This window comes from Scardinius erythrophthalmus (genome assembly GCF_964197995.2).
Source record: "Scardinius erythrophthalmus genome assembly, chromosome: 12".
Classification (NCBI taxonomy): domain Eukaryota; kingdom Metazoa; phylum Chordata; class Actinopteri; order Cypriniformes; family Leuciscidae; genus Scardinius; species Scardinius erythrophthalmus.
Genome location: NC_138232.1, coordinates 14923934 through 14950509, shown reverse-complemented (window position 1 = coordinate 14950509; position 26576 = coordinate 14923934). Strand labels below are relative to the sequence as shown.

The window sequence follows — 26576 nt, the reverse complement described above, 5'->3', positions numbered from 1 at the left end:
ACACATTGGCCAGCAATGAGCGATGGCAGGGCTACCACAATAATGCTGTCTCGGCAGAAAAGCCAGGCTGAGACAAACACTCAGACAAAGGAATAAGAGAGAGCGAGAGAGAGAGAGAGAGACTGCATTGCAAGTAGCATGAAGGAAATTAAATCATAAGCTATTTTGACACCAGAACCCCCAGATACTGACCATATTAGATGAATGTCTTAATGTTGTTTGATTTACATAGTGGTCTAGAAAAAGAAAAGGACACACAAAAGAAAGTACAAAAGCAAAATAAAAATAAATAAAATAAAGATATAATAAAAATAAATAAAGTTTTTAAAGGCTTAAGCGGATGGTAAAAAAAAAAAAAAAAGTTTTGTCCATAACATGAAAGTCAGTGGGGTCCAAAGTTGGTGCTGATGTATAAAACAGCAGCACGTCAGGTACAACGTTCTTAGCTTATATATAAACAATACCAAAGAAACCGGTTAATTAAGATTTTTATATTCATGCACCTCTAGTTTAATGATGAAAAAAGTAGTTGTTTTGGGAGAAACAGAGGTTGGATTTTCATTGCATCATGCTCTGTGAATAAACCCTTGTGACTGTAAATCCTCTGTCACAAAGGAAATAATGTCACAGCATCATTATCACAATCTCCAAGCAAATCAAAGCAGCAGGTTGCTGTTTTTGTGTCTTATTTGCTTGGTGTAATGCACCCTCCTTCCTTTCCAACACTCCATTTGGCAGAGGGCTGTTGCGTTTCGTCTTTGCCGAGTGGCGGAGGACAATTGTAATTTAAATGAATTCTTCCATGTCAGCAGGGCAGATTTGCCCACATCTTTTGTCTCAGGGCTTGTCGCTTTGTCAAACCCACCCCAACCCCCCCAACCCCCCCCTGTCCTCTAAAGGCACCCAGACATACATACATATATTTGTATTAATAAAGCAAAGGCAGTGTTCATTGGTTGAGCACACACTGTGATGATAGGATATGACTGGGCACTAAACCAGATGAAGTCGCTCAGAACTCGCGCACACACACACCAGAACAAATGCGCAAGGGCTTCATACTGAGATCGGATGTAGTTTATCAGCATGTTGTCTCAAGTATTGTATTATTGCTGCCGTGTAAACCCCCGTTGAGTGCATCAATCACAACAAGTTTATAATCATCACTGGCATGTTATCAGATTTTTTGCTGTTGCAGAAACAGTACTTTAGCGTTGGCACTCTTCATTTAGCTAGTGTATAAAAGGGTTTTTGTTACACAACAGTCCTTGCAAACTGTTCATCAATGTTTAGCAGCTGCAGTGTACTAGTTATGTTTGTGTGCCTATGAATACTGTAGCTGTGTATGTGTCTGATATTACGGTCTTAAGCTTCTCTTTACAGTAATGTGCATGATGTGGAGTTAACAAAAAATTTTAACCAGCACTGCCACCAAAATACTCTCTTCTTTTAAAGCATCTCAGCTGGACACTTTAATTGCCATCTTCTCTGTCTACAAAGACAGTACAATGGTATTGTCTTGTCTCTTTTTCTATTTGCCTTGGTCTGTTTTAAGTAGGACCCTATGATTTCCGCGATGTTGAAACACATTGATTGAATCACAACACACAAAAATTAATCAAATAATTCAAATTGCGATATGTACTAGTGTCTGTGATTTATAAAACCAAATTGGTAGTTTTATTAATTAATTTGATTACACTGTTTTTAATGATAAATTTGAATAAAATCTTAAAGTGCCCCTATTATGCTATTTTAAAGTTCCCTAATGTTGTTGTGGAGTCTCCTACAACAGGTTTACATGCATCAAAGGTCAAAAAAACGGTTTCATTTTCTCATAATATACATTTGCACATCACCACATTTTCAGTGATTCTCAAACAACTTGTCAGATGAATCAATCTCTCTAAATCCCTCCTTTCCGCAAGCTACTCTGCTCTGATTGGCCAGACAGCTCAGTCTGTTGTGATTGGTTTACCACGGACAGCACGCGTGTCTAAAACAAAAATAGCCATTGCCAAAACAACGTCAGCTCTGCTTGTCATGAGGCTTCATACACCGTAAATTAAACACAGTAACGAACAATGACGTCGATTTTATCATATCAATCCGAGTGCGATGATGACCGATGATGAAACCCGAACCCCCATCGCAAGGATGACTCGAGCAGGACGTTTCTCTGTGATCAGCTATTCAGTTTGAGGTACATTATGAGATGTTGCAACTGTAATTCCTCAGCATCAGCATTAACAAGTGCACATCTATCAACTAACCGATTATTTTACTTGTAAGTTACTTATTTATTTACCAAGTATGTTTCTAATTTATTGCGGTAAACGTGGAAACTGTATCAATAACAGTGCATACATTATCCAAGCTCTAGCGTGAATGACTGATGTAGCATAAACGTAGGTAAAACAAATCTTGCTCCATGCTTAATCTTTCCTCAAAGTAGTGAGAACTACAGACAGTCTGCATTAATAGACAGTTTTAGGTAATAGTGGCCCACAACTGATTAGCGTAAGTATTTCAGTAAGACAGTAATAATGTGAGTTAACCAGTTAGCAGGAGACCTACACAATATAAAACTCAAAACTAAGTATTTTGAACACCATCTTTCAAGAGCAAGCGGTTTGCGAATCCTGCATTGAACTCCGAGATTTGAGAAGCAGTCGTCAGTAAAATAAAGGGAACACAGCTAAAGTTTAGGATTATACTGCTGTGGTATCATGGTAAATAAGAATTTGAACCACTGATTCTTCACATGCTCGTCCTTGGGCAGTGAAAAAAAAACTGCCTTTACCTTTACATTGTAGAGCACTGCATCTTCTCGACATGATGCTATCCAGTATCCACAGGAATCAGCTGCAGTGTTTAAGTGGAATAAGTGCGCAATAAAAGGAATTATTAGCGCAATAAGTGGGCGGGCAATATGCTAATGTTTCGTCTTGACATCACAAGGAAACGGATTATGACTCGTTTGAAAAACGATTGGTTTTAAGGTAGTTTGTGATGTCACTACCGAACACCAGCGATTTCAAACCGCGTTTTTGATTCCTGCAGTTTTAAAGAGAAAATACTCAACAATGGTGTTGACTTCTGAATTTCCACATGTTTTCTCTTAAAGCATATTACAAACACCGTATAGACATATAAACAACATTAAAAGCTTGATTTTCACCATAGGGGGACTTTAAAGGCCCACTGAAGTGCCTTGGAACGCGCAGCTTTGTATGATGCGTTGATGTCATTTCCACTGAAGCAGGAAGCTAAGGCGGGACATATTAAAAGGCTCCTCCCCCTTTTCAAATAGCCAATAGCATTTAGTTTACCTCACAGATTTCGTGTCGTACTTGACAGCACCATGGAAGTGAAACACAGCACCGAACACACATCTCCAACCCATATTGCTCTGTGAAATGTCAACGGTAGAGATGTCTGGTGGTTCGTGAACGAATCATTTTTTTTAACCAGTTCTTTTTAGTAAACCGGTTGAACCAGTTCACCAAATCGAACTGAATCGTTCAAAACAGTTCACGTCTTGAGTCAGCGCTGATCCATAGTTTTCTAAAGTTACTCTCTTTCGGACATTCCTGACAGTCACTCCGACTAGAAATAAACCAATATGTTACACCAGTAACTCCGGCAGTTCACTGAACTGAGACATGTTGTGCTGAGAGAACTGATGAGCACGAGTAGCTGATACTGAGCATCATAGAGTGTACAACCGAACGCACAGTCAGGTAAAGCTGCGGTCAGGTGGTATTTATAGCATAGTGGGTGCTAGTTTGGAACACACCAGCTTATTCATAACCTTAAGGATAACATATTCATACTAAGAGCTAAAAAACTTAAGTTTTGATTTCGGGGAGCCTTTAAGGTTGATGTTAGGTTGTTTGGTCACACTATGCAGTTGTCGTATAAACTGAGAATGAGAGCTGCAAGGTGAGAGAGAAACTGTGGGACAGAAAGACAAGGTGAATAAAATAGAAGGGTAACTTGTTTTGAGTGGCAGACTGCTGGAGGGCTAGTCATTTCAATGGAGAAAAGGAATGAAAGTTAGAAGGAGCTGGATAGGCTGATTGATGTGATTACAACATTGACCCAGCAAGGAGACTGAGAGACTGTGGGTGGGTAGAAAATGTGTTTATATGTAGGCTATGAAAGACATTCACGAAGAGGAAAATGGATAAGGACATCACTGCTCTGGGATGTCCCTCAGCTCTGTGTGTGCATGTTGTCTCTAATAAGGGTATTTGGCATATAGTGTATGGCCTTTAATTGTTTTTCATTTAAACAATTGACGTTCACACACACCTGCTCCATTACGTGCTTAAACACCTGTGTGGCAGTTTGATCACACGTGTTAAACAGAATTGTGCTGTATCAGTCTGCTTCACTGCTACAACATGACCACATTATGTCAATAAAACATGATCATCCTTTAAAACTAATTAGGCATTTAAAGCCTTTAAAGACACTTTATCTGGTGGTTCCTAGTGATTAGGCAGTACACATGACGTTTTAGGTCATACTATGTAGGTCCTCATGAAATCTGTGGAATTCTGTTTAAATTAATTAAATGTTAAAATGTGTACAACAGATCTTTGAGTACTTAGCTATCAGAACTTAGATTTAGCTAAAATGCTTACTGAACAAGCACTTTTTTCCTCAAACCCAACCCTCAGCCGATTGTCAAGATTTCTTCAGTTATGTTAATTACAGAGCTGATTGTCTACACAATGCTGAAACAAATACTAACTTCTAACCCTAACCTTAAAGGGATACTTCAGGATTTAGCATTAAGCTTTGTATTAGTAGAAAACCTGTAGTATTTTCGAATTACCATGCTTTCCACCCTCATATCCCCCTGAGACAAGAGATTTATGTATTTTTTGTCTGGAAAAAATCCTCCGATGACGCAAAAATCGTCATTTTGCGTCATCGGAGGATTTTCTGGCCAGAGGCTAAAGACTACAGTCAGTAGATGGCGTTGTTCCGCATGTTTTCAGCCCGCCCATAGAGGGTGGGATCTCACTCACAGAATGTACACACAGTGTCAGCCGTCTTTCTTTGGAAGCTAAGCTAGCAGGCTCTTGTTCTGTGGAGAAAGCTGAATAGTAGGAGAAAGCTGAGTAAGTAGGGATTACCATCTTCCTTTTCCCGGCGGGCGAGATCGTTCAAAATGTCCGGGATTCAGCTTTTGCGTTCTGCGGTCGCCATTCATTGTTTACATGCACACCTTTTGCTACAATCTAACTGAATTCATTCCGATTGGTGAATCTGAATGTAGTGTTTACATGAACGCTAAACAAGTGATCGGTTGATGTGCGTTTTAACATTGCTAAGAAAATTCCCGCTCCTCCGTGAGAGATGCGAGACCCGGCGCGTCTCAGTAATGACGCCACCGGCCTCGCGCCGTTCTCCCGCGGCCGTCAGCCTCGTCCTGCTCACCACAGTAAACATGATGAATGAATGGCGACTGTAGAACGCAAAAGCCGAATCCCGGACATTTTGGGCGATCTGTAAATCCCTGGCAAACTCATCACGTAGACTAGCTAGCCTTGTTGTTGTTTTCAACTGTACACTCTTACCGGTAGGCGTGGCCTCCTAAGGCAGCGAAGCAAGTGTATTCTGGGAGTTGTTGTCTTTCATCCACATAAGCCAAAAATACATTTTCTGGCTTTTCTCAGTCTAGAAAGCTCCAAATTAAAAAAATTCTTCACATTTCTTCTACTTAAATGACCTATTTTAAATACACATTCATCTTCCCAGAGGTGAAGTAACCCTTTAACCTAGTATAGCTTTGGTTGCACGTTGATGGGATTGGATCCATCCATGATATTACTGAACTCTTAACTTGAATCCATGAAGTCTGAACTTTTCTTGAAAGGTTACAGAGTAATTGAGTTTACCACTGAAATCGGCAGCATGGGTTTTGGGCTTAACTTGTTTGTGGGGGAAATCAGGCAATGAGCACACAGTGTGTGGGAGAATTGTATGAATTTAGGGCGTTCAAATTCTGCAGAAGTCTGTGGATCAGATATTGATTTCGATGTCTCCTGCTAGTTACTTAAAGATGTTTCTTCGAAATGTTTTGGTCCTGTGGACTCTCGTTTACTTTTCAGTCAGTATTGGCATAAAATTGCTTTCTCTTTTTTTTGTCTTGCTAACGCTAATTTCAACACTAGCACTGTTGACATCTCAGTTTTTATAAGAAAAAAAATCATCCTTTGAGACTTAAGTCACTAAAGTTGAAGAAACACCCTTAAATTGGAAAGAAAGGTACGATGACATCTACCATTGTTCAGTGAAATCTTGTAATCAAAATTGGATGAATCTCCTGCGCGCTCGAAGCGTCAACTTTGTGAGAGTCTGTTAATAAATTATAATATTTTTGGAGCCGTGGTGTGCCGACCTTCAAGTTATTTATGGCCGAGCACCCACTTTGAGCAATCTGAAATGTGCGTGCTTTTGTTTTGTGTTTCCAAAATCAAATGATTTCAGTAGGAATCCACATGATCTCAAATCTCGCGAATTTGCTGCGTTGACCAACAGAAAGCTGCTTGGTTTGATAGTGACTTCTGTGTAGAGGTTGACCGATTTTACAATAACGATAAATAGGTTGGACCACCCTGGCCAATAACCGATTAATAAACCGATTAACCGATACTGGATGAAAACAAACATTTCATCCAAAGACAAACACATAAAATAGTGCTGAACTTTTACAAAAAAAAAAAAAAACTGTACTGAACCATGAAAATGTACTGTACTTTTTAAATGTAAATAAATATTAATTATACCTTGATCAGTCATGTTAGTTCATAGTGCATTAACTAATATTAAGAGATACAACTTTAAAATGTAAAAATGTATTAGTAAATGTTGAAATTAACAATGAACAATACTTTTTGACTTTTTAACCTTGGTTAATGTTATAAATCGACTCTTATTGTAAAGTGTTTCCATTTCATATAAATCCATACAGTCATGCTTAAAGATGGCCATCTTTAAATGTCTACACAAAGGCCATGACATTGAAATTCGATAGATATGTATAGTCAAAGTCCTTTTAGGCAAGTCGTGCCACTCGGCCGCCATCTTGGCAACGCCTCCGGGCAGCTATTTCGGACTAACAAGACCAGGCTCCTATCTAAATGAATGGGCAGAGAGTCAGAACTGCACTTTCACTGGTCACCGGGACATAACAACTGCATGTATAGAAACAGCAGTAAAATATGATAAAAATCGCTGAAAAAGTTTGATGACTTTGCCCCAAAATAAGGTTAAAAACGCCTTTTTCCCCACAGGTTATACTTTTACTACGCATGCGCAAGGATTCACGTTCACGACACCAACTTCATTCACGTCTCTATCCAGAATGCCGGTGTTGTGCCAAGCACTTTAACAATTATATGTATTTAAATGTCTGAAACCTAAAATAAACATTATGTGGTTAAAAACACTGAACAGTTGTGATATATGCCTATGACAAGCGCTGAGCGCGTCCGTCTTTGGCTCAGCGCCAGTCACAGCGCGCAAGCACAGGTTGAATATGGCAGTTATGTCACGTCACTGTACATTCGCTCCTTAGTGGTCAGCTGCTGACTGTTAAAAGCAGATGATTGGCTTTCCAGCGGGAGGGGCGGGACATGTGCATACAACCGCCATCTTTGCCGTTACGGGTTTTCCTTATATAGTTGTATTGAGAATTGAGGAAGTGGCATGTCTCATATAAATTGTCTCTGGTATAGTGTATGTATATTCACACACTTTATTTGCTTCTATTTTAGAACACTTGATGATTATCTAATCAAAATAACAAAATATGTATTAAGTGACAGTTGCTTTTGTATTACAAATCGAATATGTTTCTGATTTGTTTATATGTTTCTGCTGCATGAACTTATCAATTTGCTTTCTCACCTAAATATGCAACCGCAACGTACACATAAAAGCAACCAGCTGGATATAGCCTAATGCAGATATATGTCAACAATCATGACATTTAAACATTTGGGTCAAGCCTGCGTGTGTTTTTGTGTTTTGCATTTTCCACTAATGCAGCATCTAGTCAACAAATTACAGGTTATTACTTTGAAATGAAAACATGTTCGGTTGTGTACTGTATACCTACCGTTTCATTGTCTATATTTTAAATCTGCATCTGAAGTGTCCTGCTTTGTGCAATGCACAGTCGGTGCAGTTATGCGCTCTCTTAAGGCGGGGACACACTTAACGACAGTAAGGCCGATTATGAATGTAATTTGATACTTACGACAGAGACAGTTGCGTTCAGTAGGTGTTTAATATCTGCTCCAGTCATTGGAAACGGTCTGTGTGTTCAGTTCAGTCTTAGAATGTTTCAGCTAATCGTTAAGTGTGTCCCTGGCATTACTACATTATAATAGCGGACCCTTCTTAGCAGTTTCAGCAACGAGCACAACTTGGAAAAACTGTAGTTTTGTGTCGTTTGTTTTTTTGCCGATATTAATTGGCAAAACCGATCAATAGGTCAACCTCTATTTCTGTGAGCGGTGCCTCATACATCTCTACACTATTGAAAATCTTTTTTCTTTTGTTTGTTTTTTGAAATTTCATCAAAATTACACTAATGCTACTGGCACCTGAAACCTCTGGTCCAATTGAATTTGTGTTGCTCTATAATATCCCCCTCATACTACCCACCACTAAGTTTCCTCGCATGCATTCTCACCAAAAAGCCCTCAACTGTAATGTGGGTTTGCTTTGACAGACCCTGACATGATCTGTTTGATTATATTCAGCTTGCCTCAACGGCAAAAACAACAACGCTCTGTGTTTGCATCAACCATGTACCTTCGGGCAGTGGAACTAAGAATGACACTGATTACGTTGCTGCCACCAAAACCATCTTTAATCATAGATCAATTCCTGTGATTCAATTATAGGAAAATATGAATGTTTGATAAAAGAGGGAAATGAAAGTTTGGCGATAAGAGAAAAATAAGTAGAGTTGGGAGTAAAGGAACCAACCCATTGGCCAGTGTAAATATTTATATACTAATGGTCACTATGATTATGCTTGAAATGCTTTTGATGCATTTGTTTGAGGAGAAACAGTGCAGAAATCAATGGAGATAAATAGTGTGGGAGAGAAGAAAAGGACAGCCCGAGAGAAAAAGACAAACATAAAAAAGGCTAATATGCTCCCTTCACCCCTTGATCCCTTTACATTTCCCATCAATGGGTCTCTCTCTGTTCTCTCAGGTCATTACCAGTTGTGCTCAATCCCTTAATGGAATGGGAATCTTAAGAAATTGATTGATTCTGTTTCCAATTCTGGTTCTTTAATGTTACTTTTAAAGAAGAAATGTTTGAAAATAAGACATGAAATTCTTACTTCATTTACTGCCTTAAACAGGATGTTGCCAAATGATCATTTCCCATTTCAGTAGAGCTGATATTACAAATCATAGATAAATTTAATACAGAAGTGTTTACACATACTTTTAATGTGGCACAGAGGCAGGATAAATGCATTTCCAGTAATTGCCTCTATCTGTAAATTAGGTAAAAGCAAAACACTTAATAATTAATAAGATATGAATAGTAGATCATGCGACACCAAAGACTGGAGTAATTACTGCATTAAAAACATTAAAAACCCTAATACTTACCGACCCCAATCTTTGAATTGTAAAGTAATATATTTATTTGTTGTCAAATATGTCACTGACTTATTCATAAGTGTTTTTATTCAATATTTGATTGTAGATTTAGTTGTGGCACAATAGTATTTAGGTAATTTAATGTTCTCTCTGCATTGCCATAAAAATACACATCCGAGAGCCAATAACAGAACGGAAAGTCAGGAAAATAATTTGGTCCAGAAATGTATGTTTTTAAAAATGGGACTGTTCTGAATTTCAACCCGTTCTCGGTTCCCAACCCTACTCCTCTCTTATATAGGCTAATGCTATATAATGGCTATGCCATTCTGAACTGCTGCTGTGAGGACCCAAGTGCAGGTTTGCATATTTCTGCATGGATTAGTTGCATTTAAGAAGTTGGTTCTGGATCAGCACTTCAGCAAAACTTTTATATCCAGCCAAGTTGCTGACAGCAGCAGTAGCACTATGTCTTACCACCAACTCCCTAATGCTCTATTCAGTGGGATGCCCCTGTGCCACTTGGTCTTTCAAATGGACCTAGTTTCACACTGCATTTATCTTTTTTCCTCTTTAAGAAGGCATTGTGCGATTCCAGAACAAACTCCAACCAGACAAAATGCTCGATTTAAGCTTTTCACGTGTGAGAGTTTATTGACTCAGGAGTGTTTAGGTGCGTGTGCAGTCAAAACTGCCTCCCTTCGTACCTCTTTCACAGAGATAGTCAAATTCCTTGAAGTGTTAAATAAAAAGGCGAGAGAGGTGTCTGATGAAGGCGCTTTCACACAATCTGCATACAGAAGCAGTGAAGGCAGATGAGATTAGTGAGTGGTATTGAGCTGTGAAGCGTCAGTGTAAAGCTGTGCTCACAGGGCTTTATCTGCTCACTTCCTCAAAGGAGTTCAATTGTACCCTTTGAAATCCACCTGGGTTTCAGGCTTAATCTTGTTGTTACCTTTGCAGGCTGTTTGCTTATTATTTCTAATTTTATTCCAGCTTCTCTGTTTTCTTTTTTCATTCTATTTGCACTCCCTCAGTTGCAGATACCACAGTTTCTAAGTGCAAACACTAGAGGTAGAGAGAAAAAACAATACAATTTCAAAGTACTGCAATATTTTACTTCATTATACTGTATTGATATTTTAACGGCAAGAATAAATGATTGTAGTTACATTTTTCACCTTCAATATTTATGGGGAAAAGAAATTGGTCACAACTCACTGTGACATTAGATTGCTAGTCTCGTTAGACATTTGACAGACAGCAAAAAGTCTTGGTAGGGTTGCACCAGCCTTTTGTAAGTTCAAACTTAAATGGGAGTGTAAAGTACAACTAGGGTCTTAGTATCTATTAGCTAGTTTGTAACTGTTTCTGCAATAAATTTGGTTACGCCATTTGTTCTTAAGGCAGAAAGTAGTTAGTAAGCTCTTCGTAAAGTATGTATACACGTTTACATTAAATGATCCAATAGCAGGCTTCAGATTTGTGAGCAGAAGTTGTGTTAAAACACGAGACAAAACAGTAAAAATACTTTTCTGTTTGAAATACTGTACAATACTTAAAGGGGTGGTATAATGCCCTTTTTTCACAAGATGTAAAATAAGTCTTTGATGTCCTCAGAGTATGTATGTGAAGTTTTAGCTCAAAATACCCCACAGATATATTTATATAGCATGTTAAAATTGTCACTTTTTGATGTTGTTTATGCTCAAACAGCAACATTACACAGTAACTAAAGTTAGAAAAGTTAAATCATAATCAACCTTTAAAGGGTTAATTCACCCAAAAATGAAAATTCTGTCAGTAATTACTCACCCTCATGTTGTTCCAACCCCGTAAGACTTTCGTTCATCTTCGGAACACAAATTAAGATATTTTTGATGAAATCTGAGAGCTGGATCACTCCTCCTGCAGGCTTATGGACACTATAACTTGCTGGCCCAGAAAATGTATTAAAGACATCGTTAATATAGTCCAAGTGACTCCAGTGGCTCAATCTTAAGTTTATAAAGCGACGAGAATACTTTTTGTGCGCAAAAACAAACAAAAATAACGACTTTATTCCACTATTAATTTCATTCTCTCCCTGTGCCTCGAGTTAGTTTACGTAGTGTTTTTGCGCAGCGGGTCTGTGTTGCACGTCACCACGTAGGCTCACTATTGGGCAACGCTGGTCATGTGTGATACGCACTATGCTATTACACTACGTGAAAAGACTCGAGGTCCAGAGAGAATGAAATGAATAGTGGAATATAGTCGTTATTTTTGTTTGTTTTTGCGCACAAAAAGTATTCTCGTCGCTTTATAAACTTAAGATTGAGCCACTGGAGTCACTTGGACTATATTAACGATGTCTTTAATACATTTTCTGGGCCAGCAAGTTATAGTGTCCATAAGCCTGTAGAGGAGTGATCCAGCTCTCAGATTTCATCAAAAATATCTTAATTTGTGTTCCGAAGATGAACGAAAGTCTTACGGGGTTGGAACAACATGAGGGTGAGTAATTACTGACAGAATTTTCATTTTTGGGTGAACTAACCCTTTAAGTAATAACACAATTGGTATTTTAAATCAAAATAACTTTCAGAAAATATGTTTGAAATGAATCAGGAGCAATAAATACTAATACAAAAACATAAGAAATGTATTTATTATGATTTTTATTTGATATGCACATGGAGCAATTTACACAGAGTTGTGTATTTTCAGTAGATCTGGTTCATGTTGAAGAGCGGCTTATGAGTTATTTTTTTCACAATGTACTAGCTCTTAAAATGTAAATGAGTATAAGTGTCAACATCATCATATATGTCTAAAGGATTGAAGTTTGTCTGGTAAAACATAAGCTTATTGATGCAATACAATCAATCTGCTGTTTTATTACAATCATTACTCCTGTAGGCTCTGAGCCTTCTGTAAATATTTAGTTTATATGTAGTCTTGTTTCAACTAAGTTTAATGGTGCAAAATATTTAGTAGTGTGTCAAGTTTAACTTGCGCACATGGTGATGTGCATGCCATGTAAAAAAAAAAAAAGTTTTTGTATGTATGTGGGGAAAAAAAAAATATTCAGGACAATTTTTTCCAAAAGTAATCCCATAAAATTGACATACCTAATCATATTGTATCGCCAGGTCTCCACTGTTTCCCACCCCTAACACATAAAATTAAGGATGTTGTCTGTGGCCATCATTTTCCTTGGTGTTTTCTGGATGTGCTGGTTGGCATTTGATGTTTTATTCTGTTTGTGTGTTTGAAAGCCATTTTCTCTTTGTGGTTTCAGACTGTATTCTATTGACGTCTGCCTCCTTTGTAGTTCTTTGGCTGCATGTGAACTGACCAATATTACATGCAACTAGCTGTCTTTACACAGTACCATATGGGGTGGTGTTTTCCCTCCCCTATTTTCCATATTTCTGTCACTAACTGTACTGTTTCAATACATTCCTTTGACACTTTATCTTGTTCTCTTTCTCTCTTACACATGCTCATCTGTAGGAATATGACTGGTCTCAGCATGCAAGAGACCTTCACAATGCTTTTCACCTTTCACAGTTTGTGTGTGCTACATAAGTATAGGTTATTAAACAAGTGGAGTCTCAAACAGTACTGTGATAATACAGGGAGTAAATCTTACAGAACTAGACAGACTGTAGTGGGAGGAAATTTAACTACAGTGTGTGATTTTGTGCACTGTTGTGTTTATATTTGTCTTTTGTCTTGTGTGCAAATCAAGAAGAATGGACAGCCATACAGTCCATACTAGCATATTATTTTTAGACTTAATGTAAAGCTTATATAGACTTGTGTAAAGCTCTGACTTAACGACCAGAGCTTTTTATATTTCAAACAAAATCATCACAAATATTATTTCAGATATTCAATATATTGCTCAGCCTTCATGCCGTTGTGCTTGATGTTACAAGATTTCATCTGTTACGAGAGATAGACTGAAACAGACAAGAAAAGAAAGAAATGGAACCTACCAGAAAAAGGTGACCCACTGAGGCACCTTTCTTCACAGACTCCATTTACGATTATGACCTGTCCATGTTTATAGCCCTGCTCAAGATGACACTGCGATTGCCTGATCCTATAATAGGTGGGCTCTCTTATCTCAAACGAGTACTCAGAACCACATAAACCACAGCCAGTCAATCACAGCACCTTTCCAAACAGCATTCTACAGACCTCTGATCTGGTATAACTGATTTATTTCTTACAGCTGCTTAGACTATTGAATTTTACATGAAAATAACAAGCATTAGACCAGCGGAGAACTAGAACCCTATAAATGCCGCTTCAGAAAACTGTTAAAGTGTTAACCGCCTTCAGTCCTCAAAGTACGCAAATAAAGCAATAAAGTGCATTGCTCATAGTGTTTAAGTAGCTCTTTAGACCATTTGAAAAGATTGAATGACAATATTCCCATCCGCTCCAATGCTTTTTTAAATTGCGTTTGTAATTCGTCAGTTATCCGGGAAACCAAAGGTGTCAAGTATGTTTAGACTGTAGTCTAACGTTCTCTGTGAAGTCTTGGAGGAAATGGTTTGTGAAAATTGAAGGACACTGTCCTTGAGCTGCAGTTGTGTCCTGTGCAGACTGCCCACTCTGTGAAGTGCTTGCAGCGGACACAAAGAGGTCACCTACAGCTAGCCATCACAGATCAGCTATCCGTCAGTAATCAGCGTGGTCTCTCGAGCATGGGACCTTGGGAATGTCATGGCTTTGCCTGCTTGCGCAGTAAACTCACACACACACACACACATCTCTTGCTTGTTTCTACACACTAATACGCAGGGGGACTTCCTGGAATCGAGTGTGTATTAAAGCGTCAGCAGGAAAATAGAGAAAAATAACATTTGCACAGTGGCAGGCCTGATGTGTAGATATGTGATGTGTGATGATTGTTGATTTTTTGGTAAATCATTGGAATGTACATTCAGTCTTTGATTATGTATGTGTGCCTAGTGTGAGTATCTGCAAAACCAACACCTGAGCTCGCCAGTTTTCTTGACCCAAAGCAACATCTCCCCCCCCCCCCCCCCAAGTCACACATCAGCTTCCTTTCATCCTCCAAGTCAGCAACATCTGGCAGTTTTGTTGCTGTGGATAATTGTAGGCATTTTACAGTGAGGCAATGTTTATTGGCTGTATGTAATTGTCTTGAAGTATGGTACTGTATTTCTGTGCATCTAGTGGCACTAGTAAAATAAAGTTTTATGTGTTTTAAACAGTTTCCCAAACAGTCCAACCGTTGCTTCTGCTGCTGTTTGGACAAATAATATTTTAAAATATACAGTAGTAAATGTGGATCAAAAAAAGTTCATCAAAATTGTCATAATACAAGAACGGGTATTGTTCAAAATTCATGTATAATTTTTAAAGGTTTTGATCCACTTCAAATGTTGACTACTATACTTTATCTATTTATTTATTTATTTAGATTTTTATAAGAAAGAAGTTTACTCGGAGTCTGGAAGGTTTTTTTTTTTTTTTTTTTTTTTGACTTGTATAGGATGTTGGTTGTAGGCATTTATAATTTATTAATTTCAATGATTCACAGTAGGTCTACATTTTGTGGTTGTGGGATAAGAAAGACTACATTTTCTACATATAATATATATGTAATATATACATATATAATATAATATAATATAATATAATATAATATAATATAATATAATAATAATATAATTGGGGCCCTATGATTTTGGGTGAAAATGCAGAAATTGTGGAATCCAGTGATAAAAATGGAATTTACTGTATAACGTGAAATGTCACAGAATTTTAGCACAATTTGGATGAATAAATCAGAAATATAGGGCTGTGTACACTTGTTCAAATCGTGTACTAGTGACCTGTGAATATTAAATATTTGGTTTGGTTTACTTTGATAAAATTATGAAAATTATTATTGTACAGTACTCCTCAAACTAATAATAATAATAATAATAATACAGTTTATTAAAACATGATTTTTTTTAATGAATATCACACTTTCATGCATGTTTTAATTTAAACAGTAAACATCAAGTTTCAAAATAAACTTTTCAAATAAAACATTTTAATTAAACCATTAAGACAGAATCCAGAACATTGTGAATTATATATAGTTACTGGTATCAGGCAAAATTTCCATAGTATTTTGTGGAGTCAACCTACGACTGGCTTACTTTAACATTGAACAGAATTACACACCTCACCTTCAAGAAAATTAATATTATGTTCAGCTTGAAAGAAATGAAAGGTGTGACAAGGTCAAGCTTTGTCCTTGAGATAAGGCTAGTGAAGGATCTTTGGTAATTAAGTGCTGCTCATGGCTCACTAACCACCTCTCTCTGTAGTTTTCAGAGGTGTTCAACCCATAACATAGTGGCTCTGGTTCCAGAGGGAGATAAGGGGCTGGGGAACATGGCCTCATAATGCGTGAGTTGGTAAATCTCTATGCTTGTTTCAGTGTAAGGTAGCTTGGCTGGGGAGATAGGGGAGACTTAGATGAAATCCTCTTGTTCTGATGGGAGGCAAGGGCCTGGGATTTGATCACCGTTGCAGAGAAAAATTTCACAGAATATCTCTTTCTTTCTGATCTGTTGCAACTCAGTGACTGTTGGGACAGTTTTCTGCTCTTTTGGTTGGTTTCATGATTTTCACCCTTTTATCTGTTTGACTTTTTAAGGTCCCTATATTTTTCAATAGTGTTTTTTTAGTATTTTTTATATACTATTATGGTATTTATAAATATATTGAATTAGCTTTTATTCATATATTTTTAGTTTCCATTTTAGTTTTAGTAATTTTGTGCTTTAGTCATTTTTGTGTGAATTTTATTTAGCCTAAACTTTTAGTTTTATTAATTTTAGTACTTACATTTACAGTTTTTTTTCCAATTAACTTTTTTTTTTATTAAACAGTAACATATCTGTTTTATATTCGATTTTTATGGGTAAGTATACACTATTCGTCTTTTTTGTATATTTGTTTGTCTGTTAACATTTGAAAAGTTAATGTACTGTAATTGACCATATTTATGTTGCTATAATGCCCTTTCTTGGCCCTACTGTGCACAGTTGATTTGGTGCACATTTTTCACATTTTTATCTTGCTCAGCCTCTTAAATAACTTTCATATCTCATTTTTATCTGATAGCACAAATAATATTTTTCATAGTTTGGCTCCATTCTGTATGTATGTAACCTCCACTTTCTGTGGTCCAATTTGTTGCCCATAGTTTGTGGGCATGTAGTGAGTATGATGGTCCAGCTGAATGATTTACTGTAGGCATATTGATTGCAAGGAAAAAAACAGAACTAATATTTGGCATACAGTACAAGAATAGTACACCCACCCAGACCAGGCATTTACATGTGTTCAATTGATGCACATGATAAAAGCCGAACATGTGTTAAATCACTGTGTCCTCTCTGACTGAAAAAGCTCTTATTGGTCTCCCTCCCAGAGAGCTGACAACATCATCAATTGCTCTCCCTTCAGGCTCTTTTACCCCTGCTACAAATTTACTGGACTTAAAGCAAATCAGTCTTTATCCTCACACATACAAAAACGAAGGTATGGTTCATAAATTCTCAGTGATGTGTACCTGGGTGTTTGTAATTGCTCCCAATGGAGCTCTGTGTTCAATTCATTCAAACTCTCTTCCCAATTAAACTATAAACACGACAAGAAGAAATGACAGAGACACATGGTGCACTTAGCCTCATAGTGCTTGCTGTTTGTTGTTTGACTCTAAAGCATGAGTCTTTTACTGCTCAAGACTTTATTTCTGAACAAGAACAGTTGTTATCAAGTGCGAGTCTACCATTGTTTCTCAAGTGATCCAATTTTCTTGCCGTCTCCTGCAGATTTAGCAGCGTGGAGGTTTGTTTCATTGTTGTTGAAGTAATTCCACCTTCCACTTAAGCTTGACATGTGAAAAAGCAGGTCCATCTGAACTAAACTTTAAATTTGGTTTGCACCAAAACCTCTTGTGTTAGTGTATATGCCCCTGTACTTACCTTCCTCTCTTTTCTTGAACAGCGAAAAAGACATGTGCTACGACAGACTTTGCTTGTAAGAATGGGCAGTGTGTCCCTGCTCGGTGGAGGTGTGATGGAGAACCGGAGTGCCCAGATGGTTCGGATGAAGCAGACTCCACCTGCAGTGAGTACAGTGAGTGTTTGTGCATGTGTTTTTATAATGTTGATTCTGGTTATTTTTTCAGGGTTCCCACAGGTCCTTGAAATCCTTGAAAGTTTGTGAAACTGAAAAAAATATTTCAAGGCCCTGGAAAGTTTTTGAAAATAAACAAAATATATACTAGTCCAATAAGTTTTCTGGAAAAAAATCGATATTATTCACTCCAGTCCACTAATGTGTTATTTCTCCAACACTTCATGGCCTATGCATACTAGCTTGCTTGATTTACGTTAGTGACGCGCATTTACACGTTACGTTAAAGGAGTAGTTCACTTTAAAATGAAATTAGCCCATGATTTACTCTCCCTCAAGCCATCCCAGGTGTTTATGACTTATTGTTGTCAAAAGTACAAAAAATGTGACGCTTTGAGCGCTGTGGAGCAGAATCGTAAACACCTCTGATTGCCCATTGTGCTCATGCGCTCATCAAATATGTCTGTGATTGGCTACAATGGTCAGCGGTTCAAAAACATGTTGTAAATATACATCAATGACGCTCTTCACCGAGTGCTTACACAGATACACACGGGAGCGTTTAAAAGCAGGCGTCTGAAGGCGGACCGGCTGATTGTGCTTTCAAAAGCTCCCACTCCCGTTTTAAAAAAAACTTTCAAACAGTTCCGCGTGCTTTTAAACACTTGATCATTGTAGCCAATCACAGACTTATCTGATGAGCGCATGAACACAGTGGCCAATCAGAGGTGTTTACGATTCCGCTCAACATCGCTCAAAGCGGCACATTTTTTAAATTTCAGTACTGACTTGGTACCGAAGTCGGTACTTTTGACAACACTAATATGACTTTCTTCTTTCAGACGAACACAATCAGAGTTATATTAATAAAAACCCTGACGCTTCCAAGCTTTATAATGGCAGTGGATTGCAACCATTGAAACCATCAGAATGAAGCTCAAAAAAGTGCATACATCCATTATAAAAGAACTCCACACGGCTCCGGGAGGTTAATAAAGGCCTTCTGAAGCAAAGCGATGAGTTTGTGAAAGAAAAATATTCATATTTAACAAGTTACAATGTAAAATAGCATAAAAAAACATGATAAATCACAACTTATGCAACTTATGACGTCAGAAGTAGCGTAGTGCGTCATGGCATAGCGTAAATATCTGCAGTACGTCTCATTACTCGCGTAAGTTTCGCTTTACACTTAAATCAAATCCGTATGTTAATTTTGCCGGAAGCTAGTTATTTTACTTTATAAAGTTTAAAATATGAACATTTTTCTTGCACAATCTAATCGTTTTGCTTCAGAAGGCCTTAATTAACCCCCCGGAGCCGTGTGGAGCATTTTTATGATGGATGGATGCACGTTTTTGAGCTTAAAGGGGGGGTTAAATGTTATTTCATGCATACTGAGTTTTTTACACTGGTAAAGAGTTGGATTCCCATGCTAAACATGGACAAAGTTTCAAAAACTATTTTTGTTCCGAAAATACTCCTTCCGGTTTGTCACAAGTTTCGGAAAGTTTTTTTCGAGTATGGCTCTGTCTTACGTAAGATAGAGCGAAATTTCCTTATATGGGTCCTAAGGGCACTTTTCCGGTAAGATCGCGGGCGCGTGCGCACTCGTAGACCAGAGCAAGAGAGTGAAAGCAGTTCGCCATCAAAGCGCCCTGCCCGGCTTTTGGGAAGTCAATGTCACCTAAGAAGTGTGTTTTTGGTTGCCAGGGCAAGACAACCCTGCACAGATTCCCAAAGAACCCAGCGTTAAGGAACCCGTGGATGGAGTTTGTTTTCCTGAGCATAAACGGAGTTGTGTAAGACTGTTGTTCCCTGCATTTCGACGATGATTGTTTTATAAACAAAGCCCAGATCGACGGATTTGCAGATCGTCTAATGCTTAAGGATCGAGCAGTCACAATGATAAAGGTTCGCGGTCGTGCGTTGGAACCGGACGGTGAGTAAAACTGTTGAACAAATGTCTCTGTGTGTTGTCACTAGCTCGGCGCGTTAGCACAGCTAAGCTTCGCCCACACGGCCCGCCCCCAGCCGCTCGTTTTTTTCCGGAAAGACTCGGTACAGCCTATCTTTCTTTCAAAAATATAATAAAACAAAAGACTTTTTGGAGATATGAAGGATGCAATATTACTCTATAGGTACTCAAGATTAACAGGAGATTGAGTGAAAATGAGCATTTCACCCCCCCTTTAGATCTGTTGGTTGCAATCCACTGCCATTTATAAAGCTCAGAAGCGTCAGGGTGTTTATTAATATAACTCTGATTGTATTCGTCTAAAAGAAGAATGTCATATACTGTACAGCTGGGATGGCTTGAGGGTGAGTAAATCATGGGTTAATTTTCATTTTAAAGTGAACTACTCCTTTAAGTGTTTCCCGTACTTCAAGGTTTTTCAAGTAATTATTCAAGTAAATAATCAGTGACTTCAAACAAATAAATAAAGAGCAGCGAGTTGCTCTTTAAAAGGAGCACTTTATTTTGAATCAAAATGTTATCTTGATTTAGTAACAGGAAAAGTCTGGCTTATAGCAGTGTTTGTTGTCAATAATTCTGCATTTATTTAAAATAGGATTGATTAACATCATTTGGAATTCCCGCTTTAGGCTTCTACTTTCAAAATCAGGTGTAAATACTCACATTTTTGCATATATCCTTATATTTAAACAGTCTTCTTTGTTGTAAACCTACTTGTCATGCACGTAAACCAAAATAATGCTAGTGGAGTTTGACTTTTATTTGCATGCATCCAGTTCTTTTTAGTTTGTTTTTCTACCAAGGATCGCCTGTGGCTGTTTGGCAATCTCAGTAATTGTCATTTTAAGCTGTGGACTGAGCCTTTCTCTCTGGCCATGTGATGTGATTTTGCCGTTGGCTGAATTAGGCTCCAGCTGCTAATTGGCAGCAGTAATGCTCACTCTCCTCGGCATACTCACTCACTTGTACTAGTAATTTGTATTGTCCACTCAGATCACGAGCAAATCACATTTTTACCCATTCTTTGTGCTCTGATTCAGTTGTTACTTCATTACTGTGTCAGTGGCAGTTTCTAGCTCACTTTTCTTTCTTTGCCAATATCCGACATATAGTGGAGCTTCCAGTTCAACGATCACAAGATCAGATCTACTGTGATTTGGCTGTTTTTTCCCCCCTCTGGCTACAGTATCCTGGCCAGGAAGGGAGGAGGGAGATGTAGTGACATAGTGCTCACTCTAAACAGTATGTACATTTTCTGTATGCATAGAATATCAGAATGAACAACCACATTGCCAAAATGTTCAGTTTGCAACCGTGTAAACTGTGCTCAATACTGTATCCCACAATCCAATGCATTTACCTTGAACTTCCCTTGTGAATTTTATAATCTTCTTTTTATATAGTTTTTTTTCTTTCAGATTGCCAATACCTATGACTTAATTTACCTATGACTAGAATTAGTTTTTTTTTCTTTCACAAAATGGAATTAAAATAGTAAATAACGTAAATAACAGTAATTAACAGTAAATAACAGTTTTATTTTAAAGATGATCATGTACGCACAATAAATAAATATCAAATCGTTTATTGGCTAATATAAGATATTTTTAAAAAGATTTTGTATTGATTGATTTTGGATATTTAATTAATTCTCGTTTTCCCAGTGTTTACGTGTATATTACCTTGCCATCCTCTCACAGTCACTTTAAAGTTAATCATTTCAAAGACTATACATTTTATAACTGTTAAATATAAAATAAATATCCATTGTACTTTATAATGTTATGTCTAAATTCACCTACACTTTAAATAACAAAACAACAACAATTGATTTTAGTTTTTAAGGCGAGACACGGCAGGCAAAAACATCGGGTTTTTTTTCACTGGTCAATTTTGAGATTTTGGGTTATTTGTCTTCAATAACGTATTCTTTCAGACTTGTGCTGAAAAAAAGCCCAAAATACACATTTAGGTCTTTATTTTACTACACTTTGTCTGTTTGAGTGTGCAGATTTCGCCTAAATTCATCAAAAGTTGGCGTTCTAAATCATCCCGCTGCTCCGCGATCGCTCTCTGTACCCCTTCATCTCATACACCGTTGGAAAGCTCACTCTCTTCTGTACAATGCTGTCGGATCCAAATATGGTCATTTCCTGTCTGTCAGCAACCAATCATGAAAGTAAAACAGGTGATTTAACTCGAAATGCGCAATCTCATTGGCTATGCCAATTTCTGACAACGTGATTCGTCCAGAATTGTCACGTGACGCGCTTTGACATTTCCGCGGTAGTTCAAAATGTCGAAAGATATGCGTGTAAAATTCTCTCAGAGAAGTCGAAAACAGTTGTCATTTGCTAGAAGACACAAGGGATTACCAACAAAGACAAAAGATGATGAAATGCCATAAGGGTCTTCACAATTTTCTTCATGAGAGCCGCACTGATAGGACAAGTCAGTAGGAGAGCCGTACGTCGTCCTTTCAGTTTCGGTTCTCAATCGACCAAGTGTTCTCTCATGTTCTCATGTACATGTTCTCTCGATAAACCACATCTTTCAATCCGATCAAAATTATTTGTAATATAGCTGACACTTTTAGTTTGTAATGGGTTATGTTATAGCCCTACTTATTTTTAATGTTTTTAAGAAATATCTGTAGTGACTGGCTGCATGATATCGCCATATTTTTTACAGCCATGCGAGCCACAAATTAAAGCTTGGCATGAGGCTCGCAAGCCGCGCAATGAAAAAAAGAGTGAACACGAGTGAATCTGACTGCAGTAGATGTGAAAGATATGTATAAAAATGATGTTATTTAAGCCAGCACAAATACCTGTGTTTACATCCTGTTTTCGGTTGAAGTCCAAAGTAGTCGATTGCAGAGTTCACGCGCATAGGTTTAGTTACCTATGATCACGCGTGAACTCGGCAATCGACTACTTTGGACTTCAACCGAAAACAGGATGTAAACACAGGTATTTGCACTGGCTTAAATAACATCATTTTTATACATATCTTTCACATCTACTGCAGTCAGATTCACTCGTGTTCACTCTGAAGGAATCACTCACATTTTCTGTGCACTTGTAATGACACATCAAGGATGTTAAGAGGCTAAAAGCAGGTTTAAAACTTGCCCCATTGAAGTCAACAGGGTGCAAATTTAAAAAATAGAATAACTCGGTGTAGGCAACACCGATTTTTGTCGTTGTTCTCTGTATTGACAGCACTCCAAATGTACAAAAAAATTAGCTCAATGTTAAAATTGACCGGAGTTCTCCTTTAAAACCCACAAGCCAAATCCTGAAAACAGTCCCCTCAGTCAGCTGATGGTGAAGCTAACCAGCCAGGCTCCCTTCAGCACTGGTTCAAAACAACTCAACAGAACAAAACTAATTATAAATCATTCAAAATATCAATATTTAGAACATTGGAGAAAGCAAACAAAGTAGACTAAATTGTTCTTTGACAGAGTATCTGCACACTGTCAGAGAAGAAGAGACGGATCCTGACTAAATACAGGCTCAGTGACCACCAACTGGGTCAGACAGAGATGCACTTCCTGTGATACCGGTATTTAGTTTTTCCATTCCACCTGTGTAATGGACTGTTGATGTGTTGTTTTGGATGTTATGATCAGTGATGGATGAAGCAATAATGAGTTTTGGATGTTAAACAGTGTGATACATTGATTTTACTTGGACCTAAAGCATATTTAGTCTGTAATTCATGGCTTTCAATAGAAATTAGTGGAATTTTGCCATAAAAATCTTTAAAGGCCGTTTTCTCAAAATGAGTTTTTTCTTGCACTCCTAGTGACGATTTTCCACTTCTGTAGCACCTACATACACCAAACTTTACAGTCGTATTCCTAACTATATTGTGAAGATTTGTTCCGAGGGATTTGTTGATATATCATTCTTGGCCTGATTTATATGACATTTTATGCCTAAAAATAGGGCGGAAATCTATTTTTTAAGGCTATTGCCAGTATTTTCTGATTTACAGGGTAACAAAAGGGGATATTCATAATCCCCTCTGAAAATGTATTTTCAATGAATATATCAACAAAATGCAAAAATAATTTTGAACCTTGTTTTTTTCAATGGTCAGATTTGTCACTTCAAAATATATGCAAATTAGCGCATATTTAATTAGATATAGCCTCATTAGCATATTTAAAAATTAAATTACAGAAAACTTGCAATGCATTTTTTTCTCCTATTCATGTGAGTAATCAACTGGTAAAGTTTGATGGTGATATCTGTAAGTTAACAATTTTACCCTATTCACCTGTAGTGTCTCGCCTTAATATTTTAATGTATTTATTATAAAATGTTAATATCAGAAATGTATCTGTTGTTGACCACAACAATCATCAACTTTTCGATATTGGCCAGATATCTACAAAATGGCAGATACCAAAAAGATATCTAGTGATATAATAGGTCATGCATCAGGGTACTCTACTTTTGTATGTTCATATTCTGGATGTCTCTAAAAATGAAGTGGAATGATAATGACAACTGTGCCATAAAGGGATGGAGGTTGTGCTAGTTTCAAAGCTCCCACCCACAGAGACCGTCACCATATGATGGACAGGTGTGAAATTATGTGTGTTCTGTAACATTTGTCTCAAGTATGATGTGGATTTCACCACCAAATATTTTTTTGCAGAAACTATTTTTATACGATTTGCTTGTTAATGTCCATCCAAATCAGCTTACATGAATATCTAAATGCTAATCCAATGCATTGAGGTAAAATAACTTGTATGGCTTTGAGACATACACACAAATACATAGATATATTCCCACTAGTCCAAGGTCAAAGCTTGCAGCTGTATCCAGACACATTTCCCAATATCCCTGGTCTGTGTTAGATTGCTTTTCACAATTGCTCTTAGCTTTGTTTGGTGGCCTCTACAGAGGTTCTCCTTCTATCAGAGCAAAGTCACACAGAGTCACATGAATCATAGTTCTTCACAGCTTCTTTACACAAACCCCTCTTTGTGCCTTGAAAATGGTCTAGATTCCCCAACATTTGCCTCCCTCTGGTAATGCAGAGTATAAGTACTGTTACACCATTACAGCAGACTATCATGTTGTGCTCAACCTGGTAATATTAAGTAATATTGAAAAACGACCCAGGCTCTGTGGTTTCTCAGTATGGCATATCTTGATCAATGGGAACAGCAGGGCAGTCATTATGGTTGCATTAAAACGTAATAAACAGGAGCATGTGGACATGACTCAGGTGCTTGTACAAAACTGAATCTGGGATCATATGCTGGCATGATTATGAAAAATGAGATGGGCACCTTGCCTTGATTGGGTGGTTATTAATCAGCTTGATGAAGTGTGTGTTTGTGTATTCCAAAGCCACATTTAGTGTGTGTGTGTGTGTGTGTGTGTGTGTGTGTGTGTGTGTGTGTGTGTGACAGAGAAAATTGGGGTTGGATAAAGGGTTATTTCATGGCCCTTCCAGCTGTTGTGGGACGGATTTGCATATACTGTAGGATCTCTGGTCAAACTGTTTGCCTTTTATTGTTAAGCCTTCTGTATACAGACCTAGACAAGAAACTTTGTCATAGTGAATTAAAAGGAGCTTAATTAGTGGTGCTTGCTAACGCAACATGTTTAAATAATTTGTGTATTTTTTTTAATACTTTTAAATGCTACTGTTTTAAATCATTACTATCAGTGTCACATGATCCTTCTGAAATCATTTTATGCTGATTTGGACTCAAGAAACATTAAAGGGGGGGTGAAATGCTATTTCATGCATACTGAGTTTTTTACACTGTTCAAGAGTTGGATTCCCATGCTAAACATGGACAAAGTTTAAAAAATTAAATTGTACGTTTGAAGGAGTATTTCTGTTCCAAAAATGCTCCTTCCGGTTTGTCACAAGTTTCGGAAAGTTTTTTTCGAGTATGGGCCTGTGTGACGTCAGCTGGGTCGGAATTTCCTTATACGGGTCCTAAGGGCACTTCTCCGGAAGGACGCGGGCGCGCGCGCAACCGTAGACCAGAGCGAGAGAGCAAAAGCAGTACGCCCATCAAAGCGCTATGCTCGGCTTTAGGGAAGTCAATGTCACCAAAGAAGTGGGTTTTTGGTTGCCAGCGCAAGACAACCCTGCACAGATTCCCAAAGAACCCGGCGTTAAGGGACCAGTGGATGGAGTTTGTTTTTTCAGAGCATCAACGGAGGTTGTGCAGGACTGTTTGTTCCCTGCATTTCGACGATGCTTGTTTTATAAACAAAGCCCAGATCGACGGATTTGCAGATCGTCTAATGCTTAAAGATCGAGCAGTCACAATGATAAAGGTTCGCGGTCGTGCGTTGGAACCGGGCGGTGAGTAAAACTGCTTCAAATGTCTCTGCGTGTTGTTAGCTCGGTGCGTTAGCACAGCTTTTGCTCCGCCCACACGGCCCGCCTTCAGCCGCTCGTTTTTTTCCGGAAAGACTCGGTACAGCCTATCTTTCTTTTATAAATATAATAAAACTAAAGACTTTTTGGAGATATGAAGGATGCAATACTACTCTATAGGTACTCGAGATTAACAGGAGATTGAGTGAAAATGAGCATTTCACCCCCCCTTTAATAATTATCACAGTTAAAGACAGTTGTACTGCTTAATATTATTGTGGAAACTGATACTTTTTTCAGGATTCATTGATGAACTGACAGTTCAAAAGAACAGCATTCATTTTAAATAATTTATTAAACAATTTAATTAATTAATTCATTTGTTTATTTATTTATTTTTTAAATAA

General features: G+C 37.7%; 1 protein-coding gene across 1 annotated transcript in view; it reads left to right on the top strand.

Annotated features, from left to right (window-relative positions):
• Nucleotides 1-26576, top strand: part of lrp8 (low density lipoprotein receptor-related protein 8, apolipoprotein e receptor) — a 160572-nt gene that overhangs the window by 57858 nt on the left and 76138 nt on the right. The window contains exon 3 of the mRNA XM_081380488.1: nucleotides 17691-17813. Coding sequence (XP_081236614.1) covers nucleotides 17691-17813 — 123 coding nt within the window. The remainder of the gene's footprint in view (nucleotides 1-17690; nucleotides 17814-26576) is intronic.